Source organism: Maylandia zebra, linkage group LG2 (assembly GCF_041146795.1).
Source record: "Maylandia zebra isolate NMK-2024a linkage group LG2, Mzebra_GT3a, whole genome shotgun sequence".
NCBI lineage: Eukaryota > Metazoa > Chordata > Actinopteri > Cichliformes > Cichlidae > Maylandia > Maylandia zebra.
The window spans coordinates 45,039,327-45,060,825 of record NC_135168.1 but is presented as its reverse complement, the minus strand read 5'-3'; the positions used below and the strand labels follow the sequence as shown (position 1 = coordinate 45,060,825).

Sequence of the window (21,499 nt, the reverse complement as noted above, 5' to 3'; positions counted from 1 at the left end):
TTTGAAACATTTTGTCTTGTTGCTGTTGCTAGCTATTATTACTGGACAAAAACATTTTTGTAAAGTGTCAGGTTGTCTACAAAAATAAAAATGAAAAATGAAAAATGTCAAAGCAGAATCCCAATTTGGCTGAAAACACAGAAAAATGAAATTTTCAGTCAAAGTCAAGCTTCAACATTCCAACCAGCTTCTTGGTCGTTTGCTTTCAACTGTGTACTCAGCTGAAGTGAAAATAAACTGAACTGTGAAAATTTCTACTTTACAGGAACAAAGACCTGCTATTACATCAGAATATGCCAATAACTGTGTTTCATGTGCAACCATCTGATGTGCCACAATCTCAAACGTGAAATTTGAGCTGCAAAGCAAAGATGGGTTCAAGACTAAGCACAACAATCTATCTCTTCTCCAGTTCTACAAACTATGTATGAATATGAACAATTTCCCCATTTTGAGGAGGTGGTTCTGAACCAATCTGAACCAAGTTCAAGCTGCAATTATCATCATCAGTACTACCATCACACTTCAGACACCCACCCAAAAAAAGGTTGGTCCAGCCACTGCATTTCAGAGACTAGTGTGAAATACAATATGTGGGGAATATCTGGCTTTTGAAGAATGTTACAAAAATTTAAATGCCTCTTAATAGGAAAAAAGACTACCATTGATTTAATATTCAATCTTAACATAATTTTAAAAATTATAAACATAATTTTTTTCCAAAACAGCCAGTGTAAAGCCAACCACGTACCGCATTTAATGCAATATAATGCTAACGTTGTCACGGTCCTGGGTCTCCTGACCCAGCGTTTTTAGTTCTTTGTGATTTTCGTATTATTGTACTTGTGTGTGATTTATTCTATGGCTTCTAGTTTTGATCCCTTGCCCTTCATGTCTCCCTGTGTGCCCCTCTGTGTATCTGTGAGCCCTCGTCTCTCCTTATGTTTTATTCCATGCTTCCCCTGCCCATTATGTCTAAGTTCTCCCCGTGCTCTCTCTTCCCCCTGTGTGCCCTCTATGTATTTATGAGCCCTCGTCCCCTTTCGTGTTTATTCCATGTCTCCCCTGCCTGTTACGTTGGTGTTCTACTCGTGCTCTCTCTCCTCCTGTACTTCCTGTTTCACCTCTCCCGTCAGTGTTCAGTTCACCCCGCCCTGTCTCGTTATGGTTATCAGTGTCACCTGTGTTCCCCGTGTGTTCCCACTTCCCTCGTTAACCCTCTGTGTATTTCTGTCTGCGTCTCCCTCTGTTCAGTGTGACGTCGTCCCTCATGTTGTGTGGATCTCCCTGTGTCTCTCTGCGTATGTTAGTTTACTTTTCCCAGTTTAGTTTTGTATTTCCTATGTTCTGCCATTCCAGCATTAAAGCTGTGATTTTGAGTTCATCCCCGTGTCTGTGAGTTTTGCGTTTGGGTCCTCCTCCTGCCTGCCACACAGCCGAGCCTTGACAAACGTATTAATGTAAGTTTGACATGCTGCCATGTTTATGACATTTTTATGAGTTATGTTGGTAAAATTAATGTTAAGCTGTCACAGCAATTTCTCAAATGACTGCAATTTTGTTTTAAAAATTCACAACTGCATCAGTGACACTTAATAACAAGAGCTGTAAACATTCAGCGAGACTCCCTCATACTCAAGACTCGTGTCATAGTTTTGGCACATCCTTAAAAGTAAATTTTTATATTTAAACTTGATTATCTAAATTCAGATCATTATTTTAAAGCTCAAAAATACAGAACCAGATGACAGGATCTAAACTGCACTTAACAGTCAACAATATAAAGAAACTGCCCTCTGCATTGTTTTGAGTATTTTGCACTGCAAGCCTTTGATTTCTTACTGAGACAAAAAATGAAGACCAGGGTGTTTTTCTTTTGTCTGACTAAAAAGAAAACAGTCTCTCTCTCTTTGTCTATCCCTCTCTCTTCTTTCTGAAAGGTAAATCTGTGTCTTGTCAAAGATGAAAGGACTGTGGCCTGTTTCCTCTGTTGCTCATGGCCACATTACCACATACATATTCTTTATGGGTGGGGTTCTCAGTGAATTTACAGTCCTGCATGGGGACTGCTAGTGAAAAGTGTCAGCCTCGCTTCGCATTGTGCCTGCAATGGAGTGTGACCAGCTTGAGGAAGCTATTGAATAGGTTAATGTAAAATTCTCTGAAGAAAATGCTTAGTGTAAAGGAGCCATATAGAAAACAATGCACTTAGTTTTTAGCCAATAATATCTACAAAAAGGTCTAAAATATAAATAAAATAAAAATGGGCTAATTGAATGGGAAAACTGATACCTTTTTGAAAAGCAACCATTTTGCAAAGTAGTGTTGTGTGTACATACTTGATTATATGCCAGTATTCTCTCTCTATTATTTCTGTTACTTGTCAGTATTTTTCATTTTCAGGGAAGACTACAGTAATAATAGCTACTGTTACCTTTTACACTTTTGAATATAAGCAATTAGAACATTAATGCAACCAGGTATGGATAATACATTCCACAAACTAGTTCCTATCATATAACAGATATATTCTGAACCTTAGTATTGAAAAGTAAAAAGTAAAAGCTCTGGAAAGGCCTACCTTTTAGAGGTTTGGGAAGAAAGTGGGCTGCTGGCTTGTTCTTCTTGACATGATTCCCCTTCATGATTTCTCCTTCCTTGTTCAGACCGAGGTACCAGCCCCTGCCCGACTGCTGCTGCCGGTATATCATGGAGGAGTATGTCACATAATAGTTCTCGAACACTGACTCCTTGAATTTGCACTCCGGTGTAAAGTGTTCCTGTCAGAGGATGAAGACAATCAGATATACAGGTAGTTTGACAGTAGTTTACGAGATCTAACGTTAATTTAAACTATATCTATAAATGGAAGCAGATGAAATAAATAGTTAATTACTTGATAGTGAAACCTAATCATGCTACATGTGCTGCAAGTTCGACAAGAACTGTATCTTAAGTTTCAAGCGTCTGCTTTAATGTGCCATGATAATCTTCTAAAATCTATCCGTTCCATTTACTGTAGTGAAGAATGTAGCATAGATAACAGTGATATGACAGATATAGAAGAGTATTAATAAAACATACAGGCAGATTGAATACTATATTCTTATTTGGTCCTAGCTGTTAAATATGTATGAGAAGATCATTATCTTTCTGAGTTAGGGAACTTTATGTGTACTTGAAGTTGCACATGCATCTTTTAAGGTTTTTTGAATACTTCTTTTCTCTGTCACTGATCTACTGGGTGTGGCAGTTTTGAAGTTCATCTTCTGGACTCCATACTGTGCAAGAGTTCATATGCCCTTTGAGTTAGGTTTAGTATCTAGCACTTGTATGGGTTTTTCTCATTATTGCTACAACAGCATCAGTGAGGCTTATTTCCCCTGAGACAAGTGCCTATGTGTGCGTGCATGTGTGTGTGTGTGTGTATGTGTGTGTGTGTTGGTGGTGGTGGTGGTGGGGGTATGTGCTTAGCTGAATGTTTGCAGTGTTTGTGGAGCTGCTTGGATGGTAAGCACAGAAAACAGTGTCTAATCTGTTAGGAGACAATTTCCCTTGAGAGAGATCAAGGGACAGTGCGTAAGACTGTGCATAAGGCAAGTAGGGCAAGTCACTGGTGATTGTTCCTGCTTTAGAGTTTTCTTCTTTGGACACTTTGAAAATGGAAGTACATAAAGTGCATGCAAACACCAGCATGTGCACAGTTAGTCATATGTAGAATAACCAGTAAAAAATAAGGATGCCTCTCACAGATTAGAGTTAGACTCAGTCTTAATCCAAGTAAAAAAAAAAACCAAAACATGACAGGTGAAAGTGATGACGTGTCTCCAAGGCCAGCAACCCAGTGTGAGAGCATGACAAACAACATGTCACTACCAGACACAGTCATCTGCAACAGCGTATCTTTTTTTTTTTTAACAGTTCAACAGTGTCACTTTTGTGAGCAGTAACAGGACTTCAAAAGGCGGAATGTCATGTGTGATGGTTTGGTTTGAAGCGTGTATACAAGACAGTTAAAGCACACAAAAGACTGGAATTTGTTGAACTTGTTAAAACAGCTCTACCACATCACACTGAGCCTTTTGTCACACAAAGCCTCAGAAGTTACTCAAGACATAAAATCTACACCTAGCTACAGTAACTGAGAACCAAGCTCATTTATCACCCCCTCTCACTGATTTAGCCTTCACAGACCATGCATCAAAAATCTCTAAAAGAAGCAGAGTGAAAGTGAAAGAAAGATGATGACACATCACCTTAATAAGATGTATCCAGTAAGCTCAGACCTAGTTCTCAGTTTTGCTTCAGCATCATGAGTACCAAAATTCTACTGATAGATCAATGTTTCCACTACCATTGCAATAAGAGACAGACTCTTTTTTGCATATCTTATGTAATTTACAGTCACACTAGTCTCTCTCCTTGCCTCCATTCTGGGCTTTTCCGACTTTGTGTCTATGTGTGTGTCTTTCTACCATGGGTCGGACTACCCAATTACCAGAGTTACTAATAATCTTGTATTCAAATGCATGAAAACATATTAAAGGCTTCTTTTTTTTTTGCTTTGTATATTATCACCATCATCTAGCTTTCAAAAATAAAAATTAGAGTGTAAGATCTTCAGTCATGTCCGTGCAGCTGTAGGCGGGCCTATAAGTTTAAGCAGTTATGTAAGTGGCTTCAGTGTGTTCTTACTGGATACCCAAAGATCGTGCTTTATTTTTAAAAGAGCTAGAAACTCCACATCAGGAGGTTTGAGGTTTGAGGGGTGGTTACAGAGCAAGTCACAGGTTTTTCAGTCTAAAGACTGGAGTTTGCTTCCTGATTTTTGCAGTTTATCCATTTTTTCTTTCCAATTTGTTTTTTTTTTTTTACCACTTGTTATAATTATTCCTTCTTAGCATTGCATTGGAACCTACTATAAGAAAATATGTTTGCATGTTTTTAAGTTAAAATATGCCCCCTTGTGATGCAAAGGGTCCTTTTCCATGCATCTTTTAGGTTGGAAACCTCTCTCTCACTACTTAAGACCAGTGTGTCAGGACACAGATGAAAATGTCACCCTGTGCATAATTTTGAGATACCAGAAGTTTTGACAAATCAGCATTTAAGGCCTCAAGGAGGAGAAAAAAACAACATATCTCAATTGCAGCAGCCTCCTTCAGCAGGACAGTCACTCAATGAACTACAAAAACTACTTTGAACACAGAGCCCAATGATCCATGGGTTGAAGTAGAACAAGCCTGAGCTGGCAATCCATTAGCAGGGGCACAAGGGGCAACGTACATAATATGCTGGTGGTTTTAATGTTGTGGCTGACCAGTGTAGAAAGACTAAGCAGCAGCCATCTCAGTTATGCACGAGCAGCAATTGGAACCAGAACAATAAGCTACTCTGAAGCCAAGAGTTCTGTTCTACCTTTAATAACGAGCCCATGTGGGTTTGGCTCATTACTCTCCTCCTGGAGAAGAATAAGTCCGAGTCTATTGATAAACAGACAGATACAGACACACGCACAGTTAGAGCCAGGATGGAGGAGAGGCTATTGGCCATTACAACTGTATCTGAACCGATCTCTGGACAGAAGCCTCGCTCAAACTGACGCAAAGAGGGGCCAAAATGGCAGGGGATCCCCATTTCTATTCTAACAGGACTGTGATAGACAGAAACATTCAGACTCTTTGGAGTTTGCTCCAGTAGCATTTTCTTCAGTCAATAGCATGCTGATTGTTCACTAAAACCAATCTCCCAGTGAAAAAATAAAAAAATCTTGCATCACTTTAATCATGACTCGACTGCTAGACGAAGCAGGGGGAAATCACTTTAAAAATAGAAAGCAGCCTTGTCATCTCTCTCAAAGCATTTCTCTATGGTGGATTGGCTAAATAGACCTTTAATGATTCCATAGCGCTGCATGGCCTTTTCAATGTGCAGCTATGAAAAGTCATTTTCCTAATGCTTCACAGCTGGCAACCTTACTTGGAAAAAGTTCAGAAAAGCTGTTTCACAGATACCAGAAATGGCTGAAGTAAATCAGATGAAGTAAGTCTCCCGTGTGTTTGATATAACCTGGACAATTACCCCTGCTGTGCTAGTACATCACCTTGTTCCTAATAATGAAGCCTGGAACTGTTAATAAATTTTTTACATTTAATACAAATGGAAAAAAAAAATCTGTCCTTGTCTATTCATATATTCCTTCTAAAGAAGCTTTGTAAAGGATGCTTTTATTTAACTTTATAGACCCTCTTTGTATTAGCATGCTCTTTGACATGCCTGGTAGGCAGAATAGAGATGGAGAATTAAAGGTTATCTTTTCACGATTTATTATCATGAAAAGAGTCCCTTTTTATTCACACATTTTTAAAAAATATTTCCCTGTTCATTAATTACACATTGAATTGTATGATTTGTGGTTCACAGGTTGGCTACCCATATATTCTATGTTATAAAAAAGATGTCATACCAGTAATTCTTAGTTAGTAATTGAATTTTTTTGTGTAGTTTTTTTTATCAGTATTAAAACTTCACAGCGTTCATACTTAGGTTTATTAAATTTTGCATTTTGAAAACGACAAATGAGCTCTCATTTCAGCAGTCACAAGCTTATCCAAATGTAGTCTTATAAACAAAAGGCTTTTATTGTCAAATAATATTGCATACAGAGAACCGTCTGCTGTTTTACAACAGCTGAAGGCATGGTAGTATTGCCTGAGCACGGTCTAATAACTGCCTGTAGGAGGGAGACATTTAAAAGCTGATGAAGCGTTAAACATACTGTGCTAAAGGATGTTTCCTTGTCATTTTAAAAAATACATTGACATGCATGGAAAGACCCACAATCTCCATCTGGGGAACCTGCACACACACACACACACACACACACACACACACACACGCACACACACACACACACACACACAATTAAACAAATCAAAAGTGGTATGGGTAACCGTTAAATGAGTATTCCATTAGCAAAGCAATCATGTCAAGAAACACTGTCAGTTACGATGCACTCTTAAATTGTTTGCTTCAGGGGAGCAATTGCAGCCCAGTAATGATTTTCTGATCCAATCAGCTGGAGGAGAAATACTAGCATAATGGAACTGATCTCCTCTGTAAATATACTGGCTGGATTTCGACGAGACAAGACAAGCCAAATCAATGCTATGTGCGTATTCAGCTGCCATATCAAAACAAAAATGACACCAATTATACCAGTGCATTCAGAACTGAGTGTTGTTCTTTGCAGACACATTAATTCACAGTGACTGACTGGGCAGTGGAGGCAAATCTTACTAAAACTGTTTTTTCACTGCCAGTGAAACTGGACTAAAAGGGTTTTTTCTGGGGTTTTTTTTTTTAACTTTAGCTAAAGAAGAAGAACATACTGCCAGTGGTGTTCAGTTGTTTGGGGATAAATTGAGATTTTTAATCTAGTGGAAAAGACCCTTGCAAATACCAAACACAAACAGGCACACCCACACAGGGTACACATTTAATTTACAAGCACAAGCACATACACACAGCACAAAGTAGTTAATGACACAGCTCAATGGAGTGAAACCATACAGCAGTGGCTATTTACCAAAGGTATTGTGCTTGCTAAATAGCTGAAAAGGCGAGCGCCAACCACATATCAAACAGGAGTGCACTAAAACACAAATACATAATGTACAAGGACATAATACACTTCTTTGATACCCTTCTATCTGTAATTTTATTTGCTGTGCAGTGCTAGTTCTGAAGAGCGTTCATGGGATATTTTCTGTAATTACAATTTACAGATGACTCTTGAATGCCCCACATGCTGACAGCTTGTATTTGTGATTGCTGACACAAACCTCACAGGCAGTAGATTGTCATGAAAAGTGAGAAAAAAAATTTTTTTTACTACAAACACATGTTTTGGTTACATTTTAAAGAATAAAACATGCCCTTTAATGGCCTCTGAAGAAAAATATTCTGAGTTAAAATGCATTTCTAAACATAAACTAAAATAGTAAGTGAGACTTCAAAAAGAACCTTTTTCTTTTCCAACCCACTCTTCTGATGATCTGTCCTTTAACTTTTGTATTTTTTGGCACTTTTTAAATGAGCATGCAGGACTTCACAGAATGTATGACCATTGTATAGATTTAAATGTCAGGTATTTTAGCCTATACACTTCAGTAGTTGCCTGATAAATATCTTCACCCCAAGAGCCCTGAACTCTCCATTTTACACGTATGCTCACACACAGCAGTCTAGACGAGACTCAACTGGAGCCATAGTGACTCACACTAATTCAAATTTGACCCACCAGGAAATTAATAACACCACTTCTAAGGCACCTCGTGAGATATGTGCACACACCTTAGCTCAGCATCTAAAAACATGCTTGCAGATCTGAAACTATATCAGCAAGGATTGTTTTATCCATATTAAAAAGCAGTGAGTTGGTAACTGCATGTTTTTGTTGATTCTTTTAGATTATACCAACAACAGTTATTCCTTGTTAATAATATTAGTCGAATTCTAATGCTAAACATGCTTCATTAATTCTGACAAAGGAGAGAAGCAAACAGAAAAATAGAGGATAGTAAAGTAAACTACATATTAATTGGATCTTCCTCTCCCACACGTTAACACTGATAGATGAATATATTTTCACTGGTGCATTCTGTCTCACCCACACATGTGCATTCTTTTTTCTCACTTTTCATTTCTCTCACACTACCTTTTTCTTGGTGTATGTCTCCTGCTCCTAAATGTACGGAACACGTCGTAATGTATGATCAAATACACAGGGAGGCAAAGCAGTCTCCAAAAGGTATTCACTTATTGGGATCAAAGGAAATGCAGAGCACTGGTTGAATCTAAAAATGCATATACATTTATAATAAATGACAAAATAATATTAGTGTCTAAAATGTAATCTGTAATCTGCCTATATATGAATTTCGGGAATCCCCTTTGTTTTATTACAAACGTGTTTCCACACTTATTTATGCACAAACCAATGAATGCAGAATAACTATATAACTATATCTATAATATAGCAGCACCACTCAATTCCCAACCCAGAGCACATTATCTGCTGTTCCACTGTTGATTAGGATTCTCCCTACAATAACTGACTCCTGGCTTAATGTGTGGCTAGAAGCCAACACTTTACCAGAGCAGCTATCCCAACAACACAAATACTAATTGTTGGCTTTCCATTCACTTCGGTTTCATTTCTAATTTAGCTGAAATAGAAAACTCAACAACCCAATACTTATCTGCATTCATACAATTTAAAAAAGAACAAAAAACAAAACAAAAAACTACTCTATTTGATCTGAGCTCTTTTATATCTCTTTATATCTATTACATATAAAACAGCATATGTAAAATACTGTTTTAGCATTTTGCCCTGGGATTCCCTCATTGGATAGAAACTGAGCTTTCAATATGGTGATCCAGATACTTGTTTCCCTAAAAGATGTAAATATATATAACTCACATCATCCCACAACATCTTTTTCACTTATAACACTGATCATGCCGCCAGACTCAGCCAGAATCTCACCAGGATGAGAAACAAATGGGGTAAAATTACATTACACACCATCTAGTGTTGTAATGACTCATTATCTATGCAGATGTCTTACCAGTGGAAAGTTCTTAGTGTGATTATATAGACTTTGAATTGGATTTTGAGTTCAACAAGAAGGCATCAGTCAAACATTTCAGGAAACCTGGTCAGAAAGTTTGGAATAAATGAATATCATCTGCATAGAAGTGACAGAACCAGAAGTACCACCGTCAAATAGTCTATTTTGTAAACGGGTTTTAAAATGTTATTTCAAATTCACAACAGAGTTGTTGCAATCAAATACAACACATGTAACCAAGACTGAAATGTAAAAAAAAATGCATACTATGCCAATCTAAGGCAATAGATTGAGAGTGTTTGCTAGCGCTGTCCTTAGAAAACGTCGTTTTTACCGTTTCTTGCCGCTGTAAACGCCACTGTTTTGTTCAGAAAAAGTTGAAATGGAGATTCTGGGTCGCTGCATCTTGTTGCTGTGTCATCTTAAATCAGTCGTGTGATTTTGACACGCCGGCGCGTCCATCGACCCCAGAGGGTTCATTTTCATATAACAACTATTGTTATGTTTTTAATTTTCAGTCTGTTTTTTGAGGTCATTATTTTTATGCTAACATTATTTTTTAATGCAGACACTTTCTCCTCAGTGATGTTTTTTTTCCTTCAACTTCTGTTAATGTTTTGGCATGTAGGAAAGGTGTTTATAGAAGGAGATAGCCAGAGCACAATTTCCATATAATCTGCATAAAATTTGCATAAATCAGAGTGATTGTCACTCTTCCTGTCTGACGTCTGCCTAAAGCACGGATATATTCAAGCCTACAAACTGATGGAATGGTAAGAAAATATTTTAATAGATAAAGTGAGTATCTCAGAGACTTTCAGTAAAGACTGAAGGCTGTTGAAACTTTCTCACTTGACTGTAGATTTTTTTAAAAGGTCATATTCATATCATCTCAAATGAGTTTAAGTCTTTGCTAGAGCTGCTGGTTTGAATCTAACTGTTTTTTTGCAATGCCACCTCTGCAACAGGCCAATCATTTTGTTTTAATACATATAAATTGACTGGGTTATAGTTTACTTTTAATTTGCCAGCTAGCATTATTGCTTGCTTGGTCGTGGCTCAGGCAGTAGAGCAGGTCATTTACTAATTATAAAGTTGGTGCTTTAATCCATGGCTGCTCCAGTCTGTATGCCCAAGTATTCCTGGGCAACATACTGAACCTTGATTCGTCAAAGCATGAATGTGTGTGAATGTTACATAGAAAGCACTTAGGCATAGAAACAAATGACTGAACTGTTGAATGAAACATGTATTATAAAGTACCTTAAGTGCTCAAGTAGAATAGCAAAGCACTATATAAGAACCAGTTTATTTACTGTATGTACACATACTAAATTCTGCCTTACTGGATATTGAACCTGCCAGATATTTTACATGTTTGTAAGACATTGTATAGCAGCAGTAATACTGGCCTCTAAGAGGGATATCAAAGGCTTATCTGCCTTTTACTATGGGTTAATTAGCAAACATAATTGAGTTAATGTTAGTTAATGCTCAAGTGGATCTCTGTAAAATGTGCATATGTTTATTAGTCAAGCAAACTTTACGCCTGATCCATTTTATTTTAGGGGGAAAAACTGCAAAGACAAGCAGACACACTTGCAGCTTGGAAGTTCCACATGAATTCATAGTAGCAATTGCTTTGTCAGGGAGCCAAAGGCTTAAGGCTGATATCGGCTTAAGAAGAATGTCCCAGTATGTCGTAAACAGCATGCAAACTATCCCTGGATTGCCAAACTTTCTTCAGTCCCTCCCACCACCACTTAACCTTCACACCAAAGCACCAGCAAATCTTTGTTCAGTACCAAAAAGAAACTTCCAGAGCTGCAAAATAAAGCCAACACAAAAGTGGAAAAACCTGGAGTTTAGTTTCTCCAAATGGTAATCAGACTCCACAGACTTTCATGTTGAAATGTCCAGCTTAGCAGCGCTGAAGAATTATATTTACGTCAGGTACAGAAGACATTTTTGGCTCTGTGGATAGTTTCCTTTTTCATGGGATGATCATTAAAGTGGACTTATCTGTGTGCTGTTAGTGCCTTTAGGATCATTTTAATGGATTATGTGACTTATGTCATGGCTTTTGTTTTGGTACAGTCAACTAAAAAGTTTATGTCTTAGTTTTGGTGAGTGAAATTTCAGTATTTTGTTACTTTAGTTTGTTACTTGGCAACAATTAGCTGATATGTCTGACTATGCATTATAGCCATACAGTAATGATTGCAACTTGCTAACCAAGATAGCAAACAATAAATGATAAATTTGCATTCCACTTTTCATCCGTCCAAGTTCACTTGTGGCTCCAAAAAATCAACAGAGGCCAAAATATTAATCACGATGGTGTGTGTGAAGTACAAAACCAGCGAGTGACTGTGGCTACATATTTTATGCTGCTCAGTACTTTTCAATATTTTCTTTTCACATTTAAGGTTTTAGCTCTATTGCCAATTTCAAATTTAAAGTAATGGTGTCAGCTCCATATAAACCTATTTATTAAGTGGTGCTTGTGTGTGTGAAAGAGTACATTCAGGCCAGAGACAGAGTGGCCAGGAGGTTTGATCGTCTTCTTTGTTCATCTCATTATTTTCAAAATGTGTAACAGATAATTTGTCAGCAGCAACTGCAGAGTAAAAAGTCACAAGATCATTAGGTTTGTTGTTTCCAAGCTTGATGCCATTAATTATTTGGGAGACCTTTTACCATAAAGAACAATTCTTAGTAATTTGATTATGAAGACATTCTGTCTACAAGGAATGTGTACATGGAAGCCCTCTGGGTGCACATCTAACCAGCCTGTCAGTCTTCTTAGTGGCACCTGCCACTGAGAGGTAGTACGGTGGTGGCATTTGCAAAAAAAAAAAAAAAAAAAACCCCACTAACAGGGGTAGGCAAACAACTGAATGATGCACTTTTTCACTGCTAAACCTGCTTACACACTCCTTGAACTCCTTATTCATGTTAAATTACATCATTTTTTGTTTTGTTTTGTTGTGTTTTTCTTTTTAGTCAGGCTTAGTATGATGTGTCTTACCGATGTGTACAGGAAGCCCTCACTGTTCATAGCCAGATAGAGTTTGGTCTGCACCCCCTGGATGGCCACAACTCGTAGCCCCACTGGAATAAGGTTGAACATGGCTAGAAAGAGATTGGACAAGAGAAACAAATGATAACAAATTTATTCTGCAAACAGTGCACTTATGTTAAACAATATATATGGTAAATAACAAAAAATGTCAATGTAAACCAATTACAATATTGTTTTATGATTTTATTGTTTCACTGATATTACAGCAGCAATGTCATCTAACAGTAAATGGGGTTACTATGGCCACAAGTGCAGGAGGACATGTCATGCTGTTTTTAGTAACTGTAGTCAAAGCACAGTCAGTACAGCAAAATGCAATCATTGAGAATCATTGAAGAATCCACTGGTAACGGTAACAAAGAAAGCAACCATATGTTTATTGTTTTAGCTCTTGTGTTGCTAATTCTGCATTCACATCTAAGAAAGAAAAAGAAAACCTTGCATAACTTTGGATGCATAGACCACATACAAACACACACACACACACACACACACACATATATAAAAACCTGTCTATGACCGGAGGGCTGAAAGCAAATTGTGAGGTTGACAGAGCCAGCGGCAGCCCGGCTGCTGTGTAGTATATCTCTACCTAATTAGTGTTAGCCTGTATAGTGTGTGTGTGTGTGTGTGTGTGTGTGTGTGTGTGTGTGTGTGTGTGTGTGTGTGTGTGCGCACACGTGTAGATTTCATAAGTTGCTGGCACTGAACACCGCAGGCTGACTAGAGGAAAGCACATGAATGTCCACCTGAGAGTCTCCATGCTTGCTTCTGTTCCCAAAAAAGGAAACTTCTCGCCTATTGTACTGACTATTGTTGGACACACTCCCAAATTCCACTGCCACTGCTGTGGGTTGTTGTTGTAACATTTGATGGTACTAAATAAAGCAAGTAAAGTCCATAGAAAAATAATGTTTCTCTTAAATTTCCCCTTTTGAGTGTCAAGCGTTTATGTTATCACATTATAAGAACTTTTCGATTTAGACACACGAGAAGACAAAGTAAACTTCTGTCAGTTGAGCTGTGAGTCAGTGTGCTTCCTTACTATAGATCCTCTTGTCAGCCACTTAGTAGATCTGTAAAGTCCTTAGAGCAAAGCACACTATATGGGTTTTATGATAGGCTATTTCTTTTGCTCTTAATAAAAAAAAACCCTACTGACTCCCTTCTCTCTGGGTTTTTTATTATATACAATGCTCAAAGGCATGTGTGATATATTTACTTTGTACTGCATTTTCAGGTCATTTCTGGTCCTGTGAAAAGCCCCAGAACCAGTCACTCTCTAGTTCTGTCTCTTTCTTATCTCTCTACTCCTTCTCTTCTTTTAATCCATATTTTTGTTTCCATCTTCAGTGAAGTATGAAGTATTCTTCCGAAAATACACTCTTGTCTGTTCTAATATCCTTATTGACATGTTTCAAATCATCTATCCCAGCTATCCTTCTGCTTAATGCTAATGAATTTTGTTTATGCATGGTGGATGCTCTCCCATGCATCCACAATTTTCAGAGACATTCTTAGGTGCTTGTGTAGTTGAGTCAGTGCAGAGTAAAAAGTCACAAGCCCATTAGGCTTGTTGTTTCTGAGCTTGGAGCCATTAATCAGGAGACATTTACCATAATCTTCAGTAATTTGATTATGAAGACATTCCGTCAACAATGACTGTGTACATGCAAGACCTTTGGGTGCACATCCAACCATCCTGTCAGTCTTCTTAGTGACGCCTGCCACTGAGAAGCACTGCAATGGTGACATTTGGAAAGAAAAACACTAGCAGGGCCATTGTTAGGCAAACAGCTGAATTATGCATGACTCGTTCACTCTTGGACCTGCTCACATACTTGTTTATTATAATATCTGTTATGACATGTTTCAAATAATCCATCCCATGAGTGTATTTTCCAGCCATTTAAAATGACACATGAATTAGATGGTGACTTGGCTAATCAAAAGTAATATATGAGAGCTGCTTATATTCTTAAAGTACTTTGGTAAAGTCTAGTTTATAATGTCCATATTATACAACAGTTATCATACTTTTTCTCTAATCTATTCATTATATAATCAGACCTTCTGTTTATTTCTCCTAACAACTCTAACTCTTGCTCACTGCTGCTGAATGCTGCATTTGTATGGTAGATTTTCTTTCATGCAATTCTCAGTGAGATTTGTAGTATATTTAAGTCAAATTGTTAATTAACTTGTCTGGCTAAAGATGCATCCCCTCTCAAACAGAAATGAAGACCGTCATCATTAATGCAGCTTTCAAAAAGATGGCACTAAAAATCATAACGCTCTATATTGAAGACGTAAAAATTACAGTCTGGTGCATGTTGATGTTTTATACAGCTCAAACGTAGGACCTACCACAGAGTTTCTGCAGTATTTTTAGGTGTACTCTAACTTATGCATTTAAGCTGATAAATATGATTGCCAAATATATATTTGGTGATTTTGGACCTCTGTAATTGTATTTGGACCTGTGTAATTCAATTTTGCATCGACTATTCCTTGTCTGTAATTTTGACCTGATTTGATGGCTCCTTTTCTCTAAAACCTCTTGCTGTTCTTGTCTTTGTAATTGCACCCTTCTCACTGCATCATTCCACTGAGTTTTCTGCCACGATACTCCCACCAAGATGCGCACGTACGCATCTGCACTCTACTTCATTTCAGAAGGATTACCAGCTGGTTTACTGATGGGGATTTTCGAGAGGTGAAACTCAATTACTTCTTGGATCCTAGAAACACCTGAGCACACTGGAGAGGATGATAGGTCTACCACCCACTCACAGACCTTTCCTGCTGCACAGAGGAATATGGAGTAAGAAGGGCGAGGAGGCCTGAGGGATAGTTTTCACAATTGCTTGCAAGCTGTCTAAGTTCCACGTACTAACAGCCATGAAGTCACAGAACAGTCAAATTTTAAATACTTTCTTTTACTCATTCTGGGAGCAACATGACAGCAATTAGAGTAGCCTGAATATGACAATATGACAAAGTATTGAAGCTTAAAAGGAAGCTGCGGTGACAACAGTGTAAGGCACTTCTGTGGTGAGATTAGTGTTGAACTAGTGACTCGTTGGTTGAGGAAAGTGGGTTACTTAAAAAAAACCAAAAGACTGAATTAGATAAATAATAAATAAGATTCTTGTGATGTGATTTGACTATGTACGACATAACTGATGTGTTACCCATTAGGAGCCGTGCCAATTAGTTTGCCCTTTGGGATTTAGAGTATCTAAAATTATGGATTCAAACATCTAAATCTATTTACAAAAATGAGGTATGAATGCCTCAAGATTGACAATAGTGTGTATGCTGAACCGTAAAATGCCCTCCTTCTTTCCTCCCCAAAAATGAGTTGTCTCATTGTAGTGCTTGATTTTCCTACTAGGTTTTCTTAGTTGTGATACAACACAAGAAAATATCTGATACTGTATAATATTGGAGGAAAAATCCATATTATTCTGTGAGACGTGTATGTCTTATTTGTGCCACTGGTTTAACAGCCACACTTGGTCTTCTAAACAAGTGGAAGTAGCAAACATCAAATCTTTGTTTGTTTTTTGGTTTGATTTTTGTTTTGTATTGTTTTGTTTTTTCTGTGTATCTGTGTGTGTGTGTACACATTTAAGAAGGTCCTCTCCCACCATCACAAGACACCAGTAGCTCCAAGAGGACTGTGCTCTCCGTCACCATGGAGACAAGCGCACCCAGCGCCTAACAACGCTATTTTTGGAGCAGTGCAAAGAGCTTCACTCTTTTTCCTTTTCCTATTCAGCAGCAATCTTTTTTTTTTTTTTTCCTCAAAACTATTTTAGTCCCATAATGCAGGTCAGTTGTTGCATAAGTTAATAAAAATGAGACCATCCAGATATTATGGGTGGGGTGGTCTGTGTAAGAAGTGAAGTGCAACATTTTGTGGGTGCATGTTTGTTTAAAACGTTTCATAAGCTTTGCTTATACTACTGTACGGTGTGCTCTGTGTATTATGGAACTTGATATTCTTATATTTAAGAAACAAACTTCACAGGACATTATAAGGTATTGCTCTGCTTAGAAAACATCCTACATCCACAGAGTTGCTATTTATATGTAGGAGACACCAAGGGACTCAATGAATACTAATTCAAAGGCCTCAGTAGTGTTTACATCCACTTAATGGTGAGATTACACAGCACTGAACAAATCCTGTTTCACAGAATACTGTGCACACTTTTCCCACATTGTTAGATGTTATTTTCACTCAGCAGCTATTTTATAATTTTAATCTTTCAGGGATATGTAGTAGTGCTCATTGCACCATCTAATTAAAAGTTGGTCAGTGTCTGTTGTATTGTTACGAGACAACTGCCTGTGCTATTCCACTTCCATTGATCTCTTTAATCAATTGGAAAACAAAGAGCTAGTGGGTGTGTGGCAACGAAAGGAATGCATCCACACATAGTGTAAGGCAAAACTAGATCTCATGACAGAGGCAGTGTGTAGGCGTGAAAAGCCAGTTATGACCTGTGTTCAGTTTGGAAAAGGATGATTTTGATTAGATCAAATTAAACAGGGTCACTACTTCACCGCTTAGTTTGTATACTTGCAAACATGTATACAAACTTAATATTTTCTATGTAATAAGAAATATTTAATGGCAAAAAAAATCAAGATCCATTTTGAACAGTTTAAAATGCTGCTCTCTATTAGAGTTAAAAGAAATTCAGCATTTAAAGTCAAGCCTAAGAAACCCACAAATAAGGAGAAAAAATATATATATCAGCTCTCCTATAGCAGTTTAAGGAACATGGGCTTTATGACAAACCTGAAACAGTCTTGACACACTGCAAGATGAATATAAGTGGTGTAACCTCAATTATAGTACATAGTATAGCACAGTGCTGATAAAAGGTAAAGTGGGTGCATGATTGAAAAATAAGTGGAATCCATACACCAGTACAATGGAGTGAAACTTACTGTAACCATTGTCCTCCTCCTTTGTTCCATCAATGGTTCCATCTGCCTGCAACTGCAGGTGGAAACCTTGTCGACTGTAGAGTTTCGTCACAATCCCCTTCAGCTGGGGCTCTGTGGAAGAAGAGAGCAGAGAGGAGGACACAAGGATGAAACCACAGAGTACAAGGTGGAAGATAAAGTCGTTCGTAGGTTTGTAATGGGACATACTGCCGCTTGCATTGTACTCTTTCCAACAGCTTTTCAGCTATTAAAACCACAAATAAAAGAAAACAAAATAAATCATTTGAGTCGACAGGTAATTAATGAGGCTGAGTGGCACACGTGATGGGAGATTTAAAAAAAGGAGAAATAGTCACAAATGAATGTGATGTTGTGAGACACCTGTCAGTCAAACAAATGCAACCAAAATGAGCAAAAACATGCTGGAAGGAGTATATTAACTTACTTTGCTCTCACCTTCTCGTGAAAAGGAATTAGAGACTACTGTAATTATGTCTTTCTAGACAGCATTAGAGACAGATTCTGGCCTCAGTTAGAGAAGCTGCAGTCAGACACGTTCAACTGACCATTTAAATGGTAAACTATTTAAAAGGTATTTAAATGGCAAACTATTAAGAGCTACAGTTATATCAAATTGTGTTGTGTCAACATTTTAAAAAGCATTATTTCTGTCTTTCGTCTGCAAAATCTAAGGGCCAGTAGCTTGACAACAGAGATGAGATCAAAGATGGACAAGAGTATCCAAATAAGAAATTGGTTCTGAGGGCATGAAGTGATTTAAAATGGCTGAAATTATGCAAGTAACCCCTCTTTCTCAATCCATGTTTCTTGTCAGTCTCTACTCCATCAGACCTGCCCAACAGATGGACAGCTACAAAAGTAAAAAGGAATACTAATAAAAATCTAAACTTCAATGAAAAATGGTATATTAAATGCTCTCAAAATGTTTGAGGCACACTTTAAGAGACAAATAGCACCGCAAATTACAGCGCATAATATTTCTGTCTAATTTTGCATGGTAAGGAAAGCGTTAGAGTTCTGAAATATCTGTTGAAAGCCTTGTGTTCTTTTGACCGTGTTCATCAAAAGTATGGTCTTAAAAAATGATAGTTTTAAATATTAAATCTGTTTTGCCTGTCTGAGTTACATTAGTGTCTGATAAGTGCTAAGTGCTCTTCAGTCTTTGGTTACTGTCCCAAGTGGAGTGTCCTTTACTGTTGTTAACCACACCATTCAGCTGTCCTATCATCTCATCCATCTTTCAGTGCTGTGATCACCAGCCTTACTAAGGTTGCTTTCGCTGCGCCAGGGTTTATTCAGTCTATAGAGTGGGGATAGCGTAATAATTGTGGTATAAAACTTTGCACAAAGACATAAAGGAGCCTAAATGCATTAGCTCTACAGCCGCATGTACATATAATGTATTTCCTTAAAGATGAGGCACCATATACCCGCCAAAAAGACAACACCCATTGCTTTCCCTACAGGATAACTGGAAATTGGATGTTAGAAAGATGCACAAACTGCAGGATAGTCAAAGTGTTATATAACCGCATGTCTTAACTTTCAGGTGAATTATACACAGAATTACAACAACAACAACTTGAAAATGAGTGAATTGGATAGAATAAAGTGGGAAGAAAATACAGAGATGAACGTTGTAAGGCTATAGGGTCATACCCACAAACATAAGGAGACTGACACTATAGCAAGATGTGATGCCACTGCAATAATGCAAGAAATTGCAGCCACTTTGGACTTGGATTTACATCTCACAGTAGAACTACATACCTAAAATACAGGAAATTCTTAAAAATACTGTATCTGCCAATGCTTTTATTCCTGCTGGATAAGTTTCAACAACAAAGCATTTGGCAACAGCATGCAGGAAATATTATTTGGAGCTAATTGTGAGGTTTGCTTAAAATTCTAAATGAAAGTTGGGACCTGCTTATTTAAATGTGTGCATCTGAAGTTTAATATTAATCTGTTTTTAAGTTCTGCCATCCTGGAAACCAAATATTATATCCATTTTGGAAACTAAAAAGAGTGAAATTTATATTACTTTTGATGGAGTGATTATCCAGATTAATTGGAACAGTAAATCTTATTAATTTGTGACAGTGAAGTCTTATGTGATTGATCACCTAAGCCTTTTTTACATCTAGTTCAGTAGATAGGCAACGAGCGATTGGTTTGATTTATCTCGCACTATTATTTGAGATGCAAGGCGACTTCTGTGTTGATACACTTGATAAGCATGCCTTTCAATCTTGCACCAACTTTTTCATCCATCTTTTCCGAGAAAGTGAGCGTTACATAGTAAATATCTTTTTTAACTGCAAAAAATGGCACTCGTAATAAGAAAGGTGATGATCAGAGTGATCAAAAATGTGAGAGCCTGATGAAATTGGAACAACAGACCTGGTCGTCTCCTTCGCCTTTTCTTGGAACCAAAGAGTTTGACTCGTGAAAAAACGTTCAGTCGACTTGGTTTTTCACAGCTTCCTTTGGTTTTACTGGGGCTGCTAACGCAGCGGCAGGCATTAGACTTCTCCCGCTCCCTCGCCTGCCTTTTCTGCCTTATGAGGGAGCTGGCAATAGCTGCCGCCATAGCCAGTTTGGCAGCTCTCTGGGGGAAAAACTTCCTGAGAAACGGGGAAGATATCACCCCCTTTGAATCCAAGAGATTGAGGGGAAATGTCCAGAATCCGATGCAACAACAACAACGATGTGTTAAATATGGGCTACTATAGAGCTTTCAAAGTGCACTCTAGTGAAAATGGAATAGTCCCAGGGGTGCAGCGAAGATGGCTAGATGATGTCCACATGGATCATTTTGATCATTAATTTAGTCGCTTTTCAGAAACTGTCCGTTGTAGCCTCGAGAAAAAAGTGAAACGTAACGAAAAGGATAAAAAACAAACGTTCCATCCGAAGCTGTACAAAGACTTTGGTCTCACAGCACATTGCATCTTCTTCCGAATGTATCATTTTCTCGGTATCACAACAAATGCGCACAAATACAGTTTGGTGAGCAGTTTTCCGCTAAACTACATGGTCGCACACATGGTAGTCGTGAATGAAGCTCGCTGCGTAGTCATAGGATGGAAACACCTGTTTGCAGACGCCTGGGGAGTGTGCAGTGCTCGTTATCTGATTTCCCTAATCTCTTGCTGTAGCTGCTACTGTTAAGAAAAAACAACAACAACAACGAGAAAAACAAGGAACGGAAAAAGGATTCAGACCGCTTTCGCAGATGATGTAAACGAATAACAACAGAGATCCCATTGTTTTTCTCTTTTTTGTTGAATCGAAGCAAGACAAGGTAACAGCAGGAGCTCCCTCATTCTGGGTCAGTATCCGAGACCGGCTCAACCACAAACTCAGCTGATCTACCGAGAGCATCCCACCTACAACCAAGAGAATGAGCAGTGGGGAGGAGGGAGAGGACGGGGAGTCTAACTGGTGAGACACAAACCAAGTAAGTGTGCACACTCACACACGTTTGACTTAAAGTAGTGATAATTCATATTAGGAGAAAGGTACGTAGACGTGTGGAGGCGGAAAATCCAGAGAGAAAGCGAAAGAGAGCGAGAGAGAGAGAGAGAGAGAGAGAGAGAGAGAGAGAGAGAGAACGAGTAGATGAAGAGAGAGAGAGAGCATATTAGAGACCTTTCTGGTTTCACTTGACAGAAGTGAACAGAAAGTTACTCAAAAACTACCAATATAACTCATTTTCCCCTATGGAAATATGAGAAAACAGCATGTGAAAAATAAATCCCGTATTTTAAACTGAGGTGAGAACGAA

The 21,499-nt window shown here is 38.0% G+C and overlaps 1 protein-coding gene across 5 annotated transcripts in view; it reads right to left on the bottom strand.

The window, feature by feature from the left end:
* The window catches only part of fgf13a (fibroblast growth factor 13a), a 102,259-nt gene that overhangs the window by 4,702 nt on the left and 76,058 nt on the right, over positions 1–21,499 (bottom strand). For 4 of the 5 annotated variants that reach the window (XM_076875187.1, XM_004545680.5, XM_004545678.5 and 1 more), the window contains 3 exons: positions 17,689–17,799; positions 12,670–12,773; positions 2,582–2,780 (listed from right to left, as the gene is read on the bottom strand). In XM_076875187.1, coding sequence (XP_076731302.1) covers positions 2,582–2,780; positions 12,670–12,773; positions 17,689–17,799 — 414 coding nt within the window. Of the gene's footprint in view, positions 1–2,581; positions 2,781–12,669; positions 12,774–17,688; positions 17,800–20,112; positions 21,160–21,499 lie in introns of those variants that run through there. The other variant, XM_004545679.5, reaches the window with a different exon arrangement.